The 16,727-nt window shown below is 36.5% G+C and overlaps 1 protein-coding gene across 4 annotated transcripts in view; it reads left to right on the plus strand.

The window, feature by feature from the left end:
- Window positions 1-16,727, plus strand: part of ADGRG6 (adhesion G protein-coupled receptor G6) — a 142,666-nt gene that overhangs the window by 50,011 nt on the left and 75,928 nt on the right. For all 4 annotated transcript variants that reach the window (XM_030809765.1, XM_030809766.1, XM_030809767.1 and 1 more), the window contains exon 3: window positions 15,459-15,800. In XM_030809765.1, coding sequence (XP_030665625.1) covers window positions 15,459-15,800 — 342 coding nt within the window. The remainder of the gene's footprint in view (window positions 1-15,458; window positions 15,801-16,727) is intronic.

The following is a 16,727-nucleotide window of genomic DNA, read 5'->3' on the forward strand; positions in this document are numbered from 1 at the left end:
ACTTCTTCGCATTCTTTATCACCAATTGCTACAGGAGGTCTAGAGGAAAAGGTGACCGTTTAATCTCCCATGATGTTATTCTAATGATGTTTAACAAGATGCCAATCATCTTGCAATGGTTTAATCATGATTTATATTTATATAAACATTCTTAGTGTAGGATGTCTCCCTCCCAGCATTTCCCTAAAATCTTGCATCAAATCAATTGAGACTTGACATTATCTTTTCTTTTTTAAAAACTTTCTTTTTTTAAAAAAATCCAACAAAGACAGCAAAAGGATTACTATATTAATATTACTTGGATGTTGTATCAAGTAGGTTAGAATTTGATGTATTTTTTAAATTAAAATTTCATTAACATTAAAATTTGCATCGATTAATGGTTTTGTTTAAAAAGTTGATCTAACTTAATGAGATTTCATGTTTCTTTTTTATATTTCTGAAAAGAGTATGCCCCAAGAGGAGGATTTACACATCTTCTTACATAGCTTTTACATCACTAAAAGCTGTATAAAAACATCAAACTTTGAATTGAAAGGCTGTACCTAAAAATGATGTCATGAAGCAAATGGGTAGAACTAGATAGGATATAGTGCTGTCTTTGTCTTTTGCTTCAGCAGCCCAAATCTAATTGTTGAATAATGTGCTTTAGAGGACAGTAGTCTCTTTCAAACTGAAACATTACAGAAAGTTCCACCCAGGCAATGTGCTATTTCTAGTCAAGTATATGGAGACTTTACATGCAGAGAGCAGCTGTAAAGATGTTGGGATAGGAGCAACTTAGAAACCAGTTCAAATAGAAACTTAGACTTGTGTCCAAAATAGCTTTATATGAATTATAGATGTTTAATGTTCAGCCCTCCTCCAAGCAGATATTTAAATATAATAAACAAATGATTTTTAGATTTTGCTCTTCTCATTTTCTCCCATTAAAAAAACCTTGGTGAAACCCCATCTCTACTAAAAATACAAAATTAGCTGGGTGTGGTGGCGTGGGCCTGTAATCCCGGCTACTCAGGAGGCTGAGGCAAGAGAATCACTTAAATGAACTTGGGAGGCGGAGGTTGCAGTGAGCCGAGATCGTGCCATTGTGCTCTAGCTTGGGTGACAGAGCGAGTCTCTGTCTCAAAAACAAACAAACAAAGAAAACCAAAAAACTTTGTCTGAGTTGTTAATGGCCAAATATAATCCTCAATTTGTCAGTTATACATTATTAAGTCATCTATGAAATCATTTCATACATTCTCTTTTGTGTTTTGGCCAGTTTAGCCTGAATTTTAAATTCAGTGTGATACCTATATTTCTTATTGATTATTTGTATAAGACAAATAGTTATCAAGGGAGTTCATCTGCATTGTTTGCTTTTGAATTATGACTTAGTTTTATAGAAAAGAAATCTGTAAAACATTGTAAAATGATATCCCTAAAAGGGACATATTACAGAAAAAATGTTTTTGACAATTTAAAAGCTATGCCTTTCAGACAAAATTGCCTATATGTAAACTATTAACATTAATTCACAAGCAAATCAAGTTTTATTAAAAATTTTTTTGGCTCAGTTTGCATAATGGAACTAACAGTTCATATACTTAGAAGCTGTACAACATTGGCTGGATGGCCCTTCGGTAAAATGCCTGATGCCTTGTTCATCCTGAAAACTGAAAGACAATCATTTTGATTTCTTTGAATAGAGATTCAACTCGGATTATCTTAGCAAATAACTTGTAGAATGATCTATTATCCAAACATCTCCTATTTACTTTAATTCACTATTAACCAAAAACCTGGGGTTTCTCATCTTTTCCTGGTTGAGGTTTGATGGCAAAATGGCACATAGTCTTCCCATTAGATACTCTTCTCTGGAGGAGCAATATATTTGTATCTAAAACTTTGTATTTATATTGAAATTCTAAATTGGGAATTTTTTTTGAAATCTCCCTTTCAATTTTTCTGTAAGATGGACCTCCCTGTATAATTTCAGTAATCACTGGGGCTCAGTCTTCCCAGCTATCAGTGTTTTCATGGAGAGTGGGGAGACTATACTGTGTTATATTTTAGGTTTATAATAATAATATACCTATTATTATTTCAAAATGACTTTCCATAGAACATCCCTACTTGATATTCTAAATGGGATCATGGAAGGAATCTAAGTATTAAAATAATATTTCTCTTTCTCTCAAATACCACTACAAAGCTAAATGATAATCAAGAGCATAGAAGCAGTTTTGCAGAGATTTTGAATGATCATTCAACTGCCCCCCTGATAGTGAGAGGAATAGACAAATGCAGCTGAGCACACCTCTGCTCTCCAGCGACAGGGAGTGAGGTTTGCCACCATTCAAACCTCTGGGGGCACTAACAAGCTTCTGTGTTTAGGTCTGTGCCTCCTATTGGAAACATGCTGCACTGTGTGCCCTGTAGACCACCCAGCCCACCCACTTTTTGTGGTTTGGCCTTCTGTAAGGCTTGCCTGCGGGTGTGACTTTACTCACCCACTGAGAACAAGCTACTCTGCCGTTTTTCTGAAGTTTAAAAATATGACTGGCTAAAAGAAGACAGTAAGCAAGTCGATTTTTATACTGTCGTGGAAAGTTATAATTATAAAGTTTGGTGAACTTCGTGAACTTTTTCAAGCATGTTTTTGCCGCAAACTTGTGATTGATGTGGAGGCCCCCTGGGGCATAGGTAAAGCAGTTGAAAGATAGGAAGTTGAGTGAGCTGTCTCTTGTACATAACCTGCCAGAGGCTCTATGAGGTTAATGCATACATTGCCTCACCCCCAGCCCAGTGCAATTTGAAATTAGATAAACATTTTGGCAGTGATGTGGCAAACCAAAATTCAACCTTGCTTTTCAATAGTTCTATTAACTTTATAAAAGTAATAAGCTATTTTTTGTAAACTAAGCTGTTAGGCATCAAGAGCACACTAAAGCAGCTATATTAAGTAGAAAGGAGATGATTTTTTTCCTGATGTAACCACACTCTAAATCTTCACAATCTGTCAAAGCTTGCTCTGTAATTCTAAGCCAGCAATATTCAAAATAGCACAATAAGTACTGTTAGCAAGATGTGGAAATTTTCTTGAGCAGTAGGAATGTACCCCAGAAGTCAGGATGTTTGCTGACCATTAGCTCTACTTGTATGCAACCTGTATTGGCTGTCCCTTAGGGACTCAGGCTTATGGCTCCAAAGTGGACAAATGAACACAAAGTCTCATGAACACTCAAAAAGAGCTTCTTGCTTCATAACCCTGTGAACTATACAGGGCACTCCTTTCCTTAGTGAAGCATCATATGTCTTCATAACTTCCTTGGAAACTTTTTTGTAGTAAAGGGAAAAATTGAGGCTCTATTATGTGTCAGAACCTGAATCTGCCACCCATAGTAGAGCTTTAGAGCCAAAAGGGATTTTTTTTTTTCTTCAGATGTGGAAATCAGAACCTCGGGGCCTAGTGACTACCTCAAGGTCACATGGTTTGTTAATGGAGGAGCCAAGATCAGTAGCCACTGTGATCTCATCTCTAACATAGCCAAATAACCACATAAGCATGAATTACTTCAAGAGGAAGGTGATTTAGTCTGTCTTCTCTTATCTGGCACAAAGTAATCACTTACTAGATGTTAGTTATTATTTTTATTTCCCTCCCTCTCCAGATGTTATTGTGTTTCACAACAATATGTTTTAAGGATTCATATGGCTTGTATTCAAATTTTAAAGAAAAGATCTTGTGTAAGTTTAGGTCTGGGGAAGATCTCGAGAGAGCTTCTAGTTTATTCATGATAATATTGTCCTTCCCACAATGATTTTTTCCACAATAATAAAAAATCTTTTTTAGCTAGATCTTGTGATTTTAGATAGAAGATAGTTTAAATAGAAGAAAACTTTTTAAAGTTCATTTTCAGAGTTTGCTGAAAATCTGTTTCTCTTTCCCTCTCTCTCTCATTCATGCATACATACTCCCCTGATATACTTGAGATCTATATGAAAAGTTAACATTTTATAAATACTTTGAAAACTAATTCTAGTGATGAATTAATTTAAAGCATTAGATGGATAGCATATATAAGCAAGCTGTTCATGTAAAAATGGAAAGTTTTCTTGAAAAGAATTATTTAAAAAAATCTGTATTATGGAATTTTTACATCAGCTCTTATTACTAAGATGTTTACATAAAAAGTGTTCCATAAAGGGGAAAATTATGCTGGTTGCACCTATAATTTGCTTTGCTCCAAACCTTGGCTATTTAAACTGCTTCCATTTATGTGCACAAACCTGAATGAGTTTTTTTTATGCCCTCAAATTAAAGGCCCGTTTGGAAAACTTGAGCTAACAAGCACACTTATCCTGCCACTACCATCTTTTTCTCAATATATTCTCCCAACTTATTGGGAAGGCAAGTTTGTAAACCCAAAATTTCCTCTAGCTACTAATTTCAGGTCCTTCACCTGCACCACATAACATGGAATAAATAGGAAGCAATAACCCTCTGGTGACCATATGTAAAGACATCTAAAAGAAAACTGAACATGAAAGGAAGTAGGGTCTCAGTAAGTTAGATTAATTAATGAACAAACTAAAATATGGCTAACATGCTTTGCTATTTAATAACAACCACAGTCACAACACTGAAAACTAATATTATTTGAGCATCTTACTGTGAGTCATGTATGCTCCCAGTATTTTATATAGATATCTCATTGGCTACTTTCATGTGCTCAAGAAGTTAGTTATGTGCTGTTTAGCCAGTAATGACATCATTGCCTTCATGGGTATTAGAACTACAATTAGCTTTTATGAGGCTAAGACATTCTCTACTTATGTTGGTAGTGTTTAGCAATATTTTTCTGGTTAATGCCAACATAAACCTGTTCCACCCTGCAATGCTGCCTAGGTAATCCATATGGAAAGATTTTCTGTGACATTCTCATGTGAGATGAACATTAGGTGAGTGTGTGTCTTTTAAGTTTCCTGAGTCTTTCTTTAGGTGTAATAAAACAGATAAGATCAAAATGAGACAAAGTTTTGATGAACATTAGAGTAGTCACTTTGCTGCTTTTCTGTCTTATCATCAGCAGTTAGGCTCACTTCAGTGAATTCAGTCCTTGTAGAATAAATCTGCCATGCCACTGTGACTGCTAAGTTCTTTCCACAAACTGTCAGTGCAGCTTGCTAGCTTTTGTCTTTCTTCTTGTCATTTGTCAGGTCCTTAGAATTGGGCTACAGTGATTCTTACAAGGATCTTTGTTCACTGGTAGTTTTATATTGTTTATGTAAAAAGGAGCAAGGCTTTAAAAAATATCTGTGGCTGGGCCCGGTGGCTCACGCCTGTAATCCCAGCACTTTGGGAGGCCGAGGAGGGTGGATCATGAGGTCGGGAGTTTGAGACCAGCCTGACCAACATGGTGAAATCCCGTCTCTACTAAAAATACAAAAATTAGCCGGGCATGGTGGCACCTGCCTGTAGTCCTAACTACTCTGGAGGCTGAGGCAGGAGAATCGTTTGAACCCAGAAGGCAGAGGTTGCAGCAGTGAGCCGAGATCATGCAAGCCTGGGCGACCAAGTGGGACTCTGTCTCAAAAAAAAGTATCTATGCTGGCCTGGTGCAGTGGCTCATGCCTGCATACCTATAATCTCAGCACTTTGGGAGGCTGAGGTGGGAGGATCACCTGAGTTCAGGAGTTTGAGAGCAGCCTGGGCAACATTATGAGATCCCCTCTACAATTAAAAAAAAAAAATAGCTGGGCATGGTGGTGCATATATGTGGTCTCAGCTACTCAGGAGACTGAGGCGGGAGGACTGCTTGAGCCCAGGAGGTTGAGGCTTCAGTGAGCCATGATTGCACCAGTGCACTCCAGATGGGAGACAGAGCAAGACCCTATATATAGTAAAAAAAAAAAAAAGCTAAACAAAAATCCAGTTATTTTACCTTCCCCAAATTAAAACCTTTTTAGTTTCCCTACTGCTGTTAGTATAATTTTTCATTTTCTCTAGCATGGCTTGCAAAATCCTGCAAAATCTTATCTCTGCCTACTTTGTCATCTTTATCTCTTATTTCTCCCCACTTTACATACGATGCTCCAGCTGCACTAAATCTTAAGTTACTTGAACAGTCTATGCTGTCTTGTACCTGCTGACCTCACTGCCTGGAACAGTCTTTTCTGTTTTGTCTCTGCCTTCCTCATTTACTTGGCTCACTCCCAAGCTGCATATTTACATCTCAGTTTCTTGATTTGGTTAGAAATGGTACTGTTTCTATGAAGTCTAAACCCAGGCTATAGTATAGCACTTATCTGTTCTATCAGAGCACCTGTTCTATCAGAGCAATTATCACATTGTATGATCACAATCTACTTATTTATCTGCATTTCCAATATCCATAAAGTCAGAGATTATATCTTGTGCATGACTGTATTCCCAGAACCTGGCATAGTGCCAGGCACATAAATGTTTAGTAAGTATTTATTAAGTGCGGGGATGTGGGGAGATGAGAAGAGACAGGAAGTGTGAACAGGACTAACAAGGAGTGCTGTGTATGTCAGTCAAGGGACTTGTCTTGTTGGATCCCAGAGAAGATTTGGAGTTAGAGAAAACTTACCTTCATACTTGGATATTGATAGATCTTTCTGGTAGTGATGTGGAGGATGAGTTAGTTGCAGGTGAAAGGAGTATTGAAAAGGAGACCAAACTTGCATGCAAAAGAGAAAGGATGAGAACCTTAAACTACAGGGCCTTAAACTATGGGAATGGGATGAGGAGCAGATTTAACAACTATGAATAAAAGAAATGACATGGCCTTTGGCAAATTATTTGAGATGATGTGGGAGAAAGAAGAGAGAAGGGATGTTCAGAGTCCTAATTTGGATGACGTTCATGCTGCTAACAATTATAAGGGGGATAAAAACAAATTATTTGAGGAATGATGTTTGGACTGATGGCTCTATGGGATATCCAAGTGAAGATATTGAGTAGGTATTTGCAAAGCTCGGATATGGTGCTCAGTAGCACATGTATGTGATGAACATTTAGGTATAATGAAGGTTTTTGTTCAGATGAGATTAGCCAGAGAGAATGAGTATATATAAAGAAAAGCTGAACATAGAGGAGAGCTCTATTAGAGTACTGGCTTGAGGCACACTTGGTTGCAACAAACAGAAATCGACTAAAACCAAGTAAAGTAGTAGAGCAGTAGGTATAATAAGAATTATTGTCATATAATTCAAGGACAGGCCACAAGGAACAGCTCCTACCCTTCATTACTGGATGTGGAATGGCAGGAATTAAAGCCCCTCTGTTTCTCAAAAGTCTGGTTTTCTCTCATGTTTGTGCTCTACATTTTCTCTTCTTTCATTTATTTATTTATTTATTTATTTATTTAATTTTTATTGAGACACAGTTTCGCTCTGTCACCCAGGCTGGAGTGTAGTGGTGTGATCTCAGCTCACTGAAACTCCACCTCCTGGGTTCAAGCGATTTTCCTGCCTCAGCCTCCTAAGTAGCTGGGATTACAGGCATGTGCCATTACAGGATGTGCCATTACAGGATTACAGGCCTGGCTAATTTTTGTATTTTTAGTAGAGACGGGGTTTCACCATGTTGGCCAGGCTGGTCTTGGATTCCTGACCTTGTGATTCACCTCAGCCTCCCAAAGTGTTGGGATTACAGGTGTGAGCCACCGCGCCCAGCCTCTACATTTGGTCTCTAGCCCCTCAGCTTCCTGTATTTCCAAGTGGCCAAGGCAGCTGCTGCCTTTGAATTTCTATAATGTCGTCATCATTCTTTTTGTCATTCTCTGGTTGTGTGTGTCTCTGACTTGAAATTCTCAGAGAAAGATAGCATTTGGCTGATTAGCAAAGCCTATAGTTTGGTTCCCTTCAGGTCAGGCGTTTACCCCTTGGACCAAGTAGTATAAAGATGACAGCAAGAGCTGTGAGAGGAGCAGATCCTCTTGAGAGAAGTTGTACCTATGAAGATTGAGTAGCTTCTGTAGTAAACTGTTATTTAAAGCAGTACTTCTCAGAGTTTAACTTGCTTATTAATCATCCGAGAATTTTGTTTAAATGCAAATTTTGTTTAGTAGGTCTGGGTGATTCTGTGTGTCACCAAGCTCTTGGGTGACGCCTGTGCTGCTTGTCTAAGGTCCTCTGGCCAAACAGAAAGGATTGTAAAGGCAAGAGTAGCAGAGGCGGTGCTTGGAGAGGGCTGAGAGGGCAGGAAGGAAATGAAGAGGATGGAGAATTTGTGGGTAAGAGACCGTCCAGAAGCAGTGTGTGCTCAGAGGCATCCAATGCTGGAGAGGGTGAGCGAAATAAAAATGGAAGCTGCTTTAATATAAACACTGTGTGAAATTTTGTAAGTTCTTATCAGCTGAGTTCAGAGGCCTATGGATTCGTGAGCAAGAAGGTCCACAGCTGGATTAATCCAGAGTTGGGGGTTTGCAGGAAGAGAATAAGGAACTTGAATGAATATGTTAACCAGGAGGTAGATTTGGTGATAGACCATGCAGTTTATGTTGTTTCAAATTATTCATTGCCTTTAGATTTTTTTTTTTTTTAAAGCTGGAAAAGCCTCAACCATTGCTTAAGAGAGAATAGTTTCCCATGAAAATATGTGTGGGTATGTGTACATATGCATACCCATGTGCTTGTGTGTCTAAGCCTCTTGCAAGTGATGTGTATCTACATAACAGGCTGACTCTGGAATGATTTACAACAGTTCATTTGTTTGGATCTTCAGAAAGTATTATCTTTTGCAGTCAGACATGGAATGTTCTCTTGTCAACGTGATTATGGAAAGACAGAACTCAAAGTTTAAACATTAACAGTATTACAGAAGAAAGAGATGTGTTTGAGGGTGTGGTGCATGTGGGTATCTTTGGAAATTCAAAAAATTGTCAGTCTTAATGGTGCCTCATCAAGGAAACTTCAGTTCAACATCTTGTTCATTTTCTAGCAATGTCAAACTTGATTGAACTGATTCAAGTAAGCCGGTACCCTTTTGAACTCATGCTTAAGTTGTTGAAGTAGTTCCTTATTCAGGGTGTTTCCAAAGAACATTTTGGGGTTGACCCATTACAGAGGGAAATGAAACAATTATCCGGTTGATTCAGGAAACCATTGTTTTAGGAGGAGTGTGTGAATGAACTGGTATCCTGGCATGTCTGTCAGAAGTTCTGGTAGGGGACTGGAAAGACCAATGTAACCGTGCTTTAAGAAAGACCCTCCTCAAGTGCAGAAATGCTATTTTTGAGTGCAGAGCTTGAGGAGGAGTGGTGAGGGTGGTGGGGATGCTTGCCAAGTCTGTCACATTAACAGAATCACAGATGTCACAGCCAGATTGCGTTGGATTCCATGCCATCTTGAAAAATCTGGATAGTGGTCTGAAATCACTTAAAATAACTTACTTTGATGAAGTCGTCCATTTCTGCATATTATCAATCATTTAATACATGCCAGCATCTAAAATGTTATTGATATTTTACATTTCAATGATGTTACATCTGACAGCAATTTACTTAGATCTGGATAAATGGTATGTGGCTATCCTGGTTCTTTACTGACTTAGGTATTAGAACTGATTCTAGAATTCTTAGTTGCTGGCCCTTAGGTTTAATTTTTAGAAGACACCAAGACTACTAAATATTTTAAATATTTTTAAGCAACAAATGAGCTTTTCATGTGTTAGAACTTAATATATCCTCATGGATAATTCAAATAATGACTGAATAAATGCAGACTCAGCAGGCAACTTAAACTAAATTTTCTGGAGATAATTTTCACTGACCAGGTTTTTCTACAAGCTCATTAGCTGCAGTTTTATATATGTTCAAATAAAGATCAAGATTTACTTAAATGAATTCATTTTGTTCACCATTTAACACAGTCTAGAAGAAGCAATTATTCAATATCATCCACAAATCTGTGTTGAAAGAAGCTAAAATTGATCTCCATTTTGGTTTATCTCTTGGGATCTAAAATTCTTGTTTTAAAGAGATTTTAAAGAATAGGCATTTGGATTTTATAAAGAAGTACTTGTGGCAAAGGTAGAGTAAGAATCCAAATCTGAGATTAAAAAAAAACCTCACAAGGTAATGATTATTAAATCTATATCAAAATGTTATTTATCAATTGAATTAGGCTTTGGCATGACTGGAAGACTTTTCATTATAGATTAGAGTTTCATTGAAAAATGAACTTGTAAAAATACGCACAAGTAAATTACTGCTAAATATTTGTAAGCATAGGCAAGAACCGAGGGTGGAATTTGGTTTGTTGTTTGTTTGGATTACCTGAAAACCTTGCTTTTTTAAATTATATGTAAGAATATGTTACCATATCTGTCTTTGAGAATATATTGAGCCAGATGCTTTGAGTTGAGTAGCTTTTAGAATATGTGTTAATCCTGATTTTACCAATACCTCATTCAGTGGCTACTTCAGTAACCATCTAATTAGGTAGCCCTGACTCTTAAGAGAGAACAAAGTAATTACTTACTAGGCTAGCTCATAGTATAGGAATCAATTAGCAGTGATATTTGACTACTCCAAATTGGAAAATTCAAAGCACTATATTTCATACTTCCTAATATTCTTTATTAAAATGTTTCCGAATGAGTTTCTTAAAATATGTTTATTTTAGGGCTATGAAACTATTTTTAAGAAATTGTCCATTTTAAAAATGTCTTTTAAAGAAGTACTTGAGCTCACCATTTTGTTCTGTGTTTTTTGTTTAATTGTGGCAACTTTTTTTTTTTCCTAGAAAGATACTAGGCTTACATTCAGAAGGGCTGGTTTGAATTTTGGTGCTACTATCAATTAGATGTGTGACTTTGTACGAATTATCCAATCTATATTAGCCTCATTTGTTTCCTCTAAAGATAGAGATGGTAATAATTCTCAGAGTTATTATAATGTTAAATGAGATATATGTGAAAGCTTGTTATTGTGAATTGCTCTATAAGTATAATGAAGAGGATGATACTGTGTCTAGTTTAATTGACATTTCATCTATTTAAGATAATTATTATTTAGTAGCACTATCTCTAAATGCTGTCTAGCCACTGAAGGTAAGAATCATGTGGAAGAATGTATCAAATGTTCTTCTGAATTCATGTTATGAGTGTCATCTTTATCTTTTTTCTATCCCTCTGAGTGCCTAAGGAAAAAAGAGATGCTACTAAAGTGGTGTGCTGTTTTACCTCTCTTAAATTTTTAAGGCACTGATTTTGTGTTATAGTAATTATTAATAATAGCCAACACTTAACTAGTGCTAACTATGTCCCAGGTACAATTTCCAGGACTTTCCGATATTAATCCATGTTATCCTCCCAATAACTCTAGGAAGTGGTTGCTGTTATTATCACCGGTGTAAAGGTGGAGAAACTGAGGCACAGATAAATTAACTTGTTAAAGGTTACAGTCAAATTTAACTTTCTTATACCCTTGGCCAGGCATCGTGGCTCAGGCCAGTAATTGCATTATTTCCGGAAGCCAAGGTGGGAGGATTGCTTGAGCCCAGTAGTTTGAGGCTGCAGCGAGGGCCACTACACTCCAGCCTGGGTGACAGAGAGATACCCGTAGTGTCTCTAAAAATTAGTAATGATAATAAATTTTCCTAAACCCTTTCTTCAGCTCTTAGGGAAGAATTTGGCAAAGATAATATATAGGATAAAGGAAGTCATGTACATAACTTGGGTCTTGGATGTAAAGGATGGCATCTCTTCTTGGAAAAATGATGCTGCCTGTCTGCATGTTGAGATGACAGAGGTTGTTGCTTATTTTCCTTTATATTTTTATTTTTAATCTCCAATGCCTATAACTGGATAAATTATTGTTAATTTACTAGGATTACTTCTCTCTCCTGAGCCCAAGGCAAAGTAACACAAAGCTGAACTTCTCAGAAAGTCCTAGTCATCTCAGTCCTGTGCTGTGAGTGATATAATTGGAAGAAACAGCCCAACACCCCACCCAAAGAGATGTTCCAGAGCACATGTACTCTATCTTCTTTTCAGACTTAGAATTTGTTTGACTTGGTTATACTGCATGGAGTCTTTCTTTAATTTAGGCATGGTTCCCTTCATTTAAGCTACTAATTTGTTCATAAATTTAGCAAATTTTATTGAAGATCTCCTATGTGCTAGGGGTGCTGTGCGGTGCTGGAGAGTAGAATGGCAAATATGACAGTCACACACCCTCTGCTTGTTGAGTTTACAAAGTAGTGGAAGAAGATTTACAATAAGAAAATCATCTCACGAATGGAAGTAACACAAGTCCTCTGAATAGCACTACAAAGCAGAGGAACATGGTGCTGCAGGGATGGATAAGAGAAAGCATTTGGCAGACACTTGATGATCATCATTTATTTTCCATTGTCTGTCTTCGGTCTTGTACAAGATGTCATAGACTTAGGGAGGAAGAGCAGGAGGAGGGCAAGTTAAAAAGAATGGATGGGGACAGAGTTGGCAAAGTGAAACATTGAGTAATACAAGGTGGCCACAGAGAAGAGAAAAACCTCATTTGAGCTGTATAAAACATTGAATTAGTCCTTGAATATATCACCATATCATAAAGAATAGTAGTATTTGTAGTAACTACCATTTTTCAAGAAATGTTATTGCATATGCGTTCTAGTCAACTCAGTAAAAGAGGGAGGGATATAATTTAGTTATTTTCATTAATATGTTTAAAGTATTTTATTGTTTGAAAGTTTATGTGTCCATTTAATGGCAATTTATCCAGTATTTTGAATAAATGAGATTACTGCCTTCATTTACATAAATATGTAAAAGCAATGCGAATATTAGTTGCAAAAGCATCTCTGGAGAGGAAGATATTAGACATTGGTTTCTGATTCCAACTGGTGGATAAATAATAATTGAGAAGAACCTAACTGTTCTCATTAGTGAAAATGGGATAATAGCATTTCCCCTGTCTACCTCAGAAGGGTTTTTCTTTACATAATTCATTCAATTAATATTTATTGTGAACCTTATACCGAGAACAAATAGTGATTAGCAAAGGAGACATGATCTTAGATCTCATAGGACTTACATTCCATGGGAAAAACCAATGTTCATTTACAATGGGTCTTAATTTTTCCATTCCTGTGACCTGCGGTGCTGTTCTCTAGTGTGCTCATGGCACGCTCCCTCATATCATTCAGTTGGATCTCTCCTCAAATGTCATCTCTTTGGAGAACCACCATCTCTAACATTCATTTCAGTCTCTCTTTATCCTTTGCTTTATTTTCTTCCCCACCTTTATCTGTCATTATACTTGTGGTTACCTTTAGGTCCAACACTGAAGTATAAGAATCCTTTAACCAGCCAGGCGTGGTGGTGCACACCTGTAATCCTAGCTACTCAGGAGGCTGAGGCACTAGAATTGCTTGAACCTGGGAGGCAGAGGTTGCAGTGAGCCAGAATTATGCCACTTCCCTCCAGCCTGGGCAACAGAGCGAGACTGTCTCAAAAAAAAAATGCTGCTATAAAGACACATGCACATATATGTTTATAGCAGCACTATTCACAATAGCAAAGACTTGGAGCAAACCTAAATGTCCAATAGCGATAGATTGGATTAAGAAAATGTGGCACATATACACCATGGAATACTATGCAGCCATAAAAAACGATGAGTTCATGTCCTTTGTAGGGACATGGATGAAACTGGAAACCATCATTCTCAGCAAACTATTGCAAGGACAAAAAACCAAACACCGCATGTTCTCACTCATAGGTGGGAATTGAGCAATGAGAACACATGGACACAGGAAGGGGAACATCACACACCGGGGACTGTTGTGGGGTGGGGGGAGAGGGGAGGGATAGCACTAGGAGATATACCTAATCCTAAATGACGAGTTAATGGGTGCAGCACACCAACATGGCACATGTATACATATGTAACAAACCTGCACGTTGTGCACATGTACCCTAAAACTTAAAGTATAATAATAATAAAATAAAAAAAGTGTCTATGAAATAATAATAAAAGTCATCATAATAATGTAAAAAAAAATCCATGTTGTTGCAGGTATCAATATTTCATTTTGTTTTATTGCTGAGTATTCCCTGACATATATGTTATTCCTTGTTTTGCACAATTATGAATAAGGTTGCTATAAAATTCATGTACAGGTTTTCATATGAATATATGTTTTCATTTATCAGGCAAATACTTATAAGTGGGATTGCTGGTAAGTGTAGGTTTAACTCTATAAGACACTAACAGTTTTCCAAAGTGTTTTTATCATTTTACATTCCCACTAGCAATGTATGAGAGCTCCAATTGTTGTACATCTTAGTCAACATTTGATATTGTTGCTTTTAAAAAATTGTAGTTATTATAATAAGTGTGAAGTGGTATTTCATTGTGGTTTTAACTTTTATTTCCCCAATGACTAATGATGATAAGCTTCTTTTAATATACCTGTTTATCATTCATATATCTTCTTTGATGATACGTTTGTGCACATCATTTGCCCATTTTTCTTATTGCCGAATTTGGAGAGTTCTTTGTATATTTGGGATATCAGTTCTTTGTCAGAATTGTGATTTGTAGGTATTTTCATTCAATCTGCTTGTCTTTTCATTCTCTTAACAATGTCTTTTGAAGAGCAGACATTTTTAATTTTGGTAAAATTAATTTATTATCAAAAAATATTCCTTTATACAGAGATTTTGTCTTTCCTGCTCATTGATATTGATATATATTATTTAGAATAGTGCTTGGCACATAATAGACTCACAATAAATATTTACTAAATGAATGAGTAAATGAGATGAGCCCACAAGCATATAATTACCAACTGTGACAAACAAATGGGATAAGTGAACATATTTTCAAAACTATAAATAAGCCATGTTTGCAAGGTGATGCTATTTATTTGAATTTCAGAAAAAAAAATACAGTCTGCCAGAAGATAGCTTATTATTTTTTTGTATTGGTAGCTTTCTATTGAATTATTTATTTTCTAAGAGTTTCTCTTCCTTTATATCCATGATTTGTAATATTGAGCACTATCTTTATGGTTCTGTAACCCCTGCCACCCCAGTTCCGTTACTCTCTAGAGTAGAGATTCTTAGCCTGGGTCAGTGAACCTTTGTGAAATTCACTGTTGCCTCCTGAGGCCTCATTGTACTCCTTGAAATTGTGTGTAACGTGTGTGGCCCCTGCTCATTTTACTGGAGAGGGTTCGCATAACAGATTCTCAGACTGTATAACCTCCCAAGTTTAAGAATCATTGCATTAAAATTTTTTATTTCTCTTTTACTTTTTCTTGCTCTATTGATAATTCTTTTTCTCTTCAAGGTTTCATTTTCTGTTTATTTTTTATGATTGTATGTTGGTATTTTTAAATATTTACTGCTTGATTGTCCCCAGTGTGTGGTATTCTCAGTTTATTGCATGCATCTGAACCCAGCCTTTCTCTCTGTCTCTCTTTTGTCTGGCCAGCAGTATGGGGATGTGCCAACTGCCGAGTGGTTTTGTCCAACCCTTCTGGGACCTTTGCTTCTCCATGCTACCCTAACGACTACCCAAACAGCCAGGCTTGCATGTGGACGCTCCGAGCCCCCACCGGTTATATCATTCAGATAACATTTAATGACTTTGACATTGAAGAAGCTCCCAATTGCATTTATGACTCATTATCCCTTGATAATGGAGAGAGCCAGACTAAATTTTGTGGAGCAACTGCCAAAGGCCTATCATTTAACTCAAGTGCGAATGAGATGCATGTGTCCTTTTCAAGTGACTTTAGCATCCAGAAGAAAGGTTTCAATGCCAGCTACATCAGAGGTATGTAAACCAAAGGCAATGCCAACCTTCTGCTTTTATTTAACATGTTCTGCAGTAAACACAAGGACCAGAAGACAGAGTTATGCTCTTTTATGTGAATGTGAATGATTAGGATTGGGATTTAAGGGCAAGAATCTGTTAATATTCTCTGAGCATTCTTGTTAGCAAAATATAATTACCAGATCCAAAATCTGGTTACAGTAGAGTTGGATTCTTTTATATTGTTTATATGCGGAACATTTAAAGGCTGCTTGGAAGACACGGTAGATATTCCACGGCTAATAATTAAAATCTGTAATTCTAACATCTCTCCACTGAAAATTTAAAACATCCCTATTTAGAAATCATTTTATTTTGGGTTTTATGATGTTGTCCTTTTAAGGAACTATGGTAGGGAACAAATACAGAAAATGAACAGTAAATTTTTAACAAGCTATTAACAGTTTAAGCTAATAACACAGCTTGAGGAAAGCCCCCTGAAAATGGCTAACTGAATGAAATAAGGCATATTTTTATTAAATATGTTTTCTATATTCTGGCACAACATAACATTTAAATAATCTTTCTCTCTAAAACCTGTGTTTCCCTAAAGAAACTCAAGCTTCAATATGATGAGACTTGGTTATACTGTTTTTTTTTCTTCTGTGCTTTCTAAGTAAAAACAAACAGAAAGGTACAACTATAAAAATGACTATTATGATTTAGTTATACTTTTTTTTTCTTCTGAACTTTCTAAGTAAAAACAGAAAGGTACAACTATGAAAATGACTGACTCTCACTATTATAAATTGTGTTTTTTGATTGTGGAGTTATTTATTTGTGTTTGCCATGGTTAAAACACACAGGCTTAAATTTTTCAAAATAATATTTTAAAAATGATAAAATATAGGACGTTGGAAAACAAAAAAAGCAAATTAGAATTACCTA

Source organism: Nomascus leucogenys, chromosome 3, assembly GCF_006542625.1.
Source record: "Nomascus leucogenys isolate Asia chromosome 3, Asia_NLE_v1, whole genome shotgun sequence".
Lineage (NCBI taxonomy): Eukaryota > Metazoa > Chordata > Mammalia > Primates > Hylobatidae > Nomascus > Nomascus leucogenys.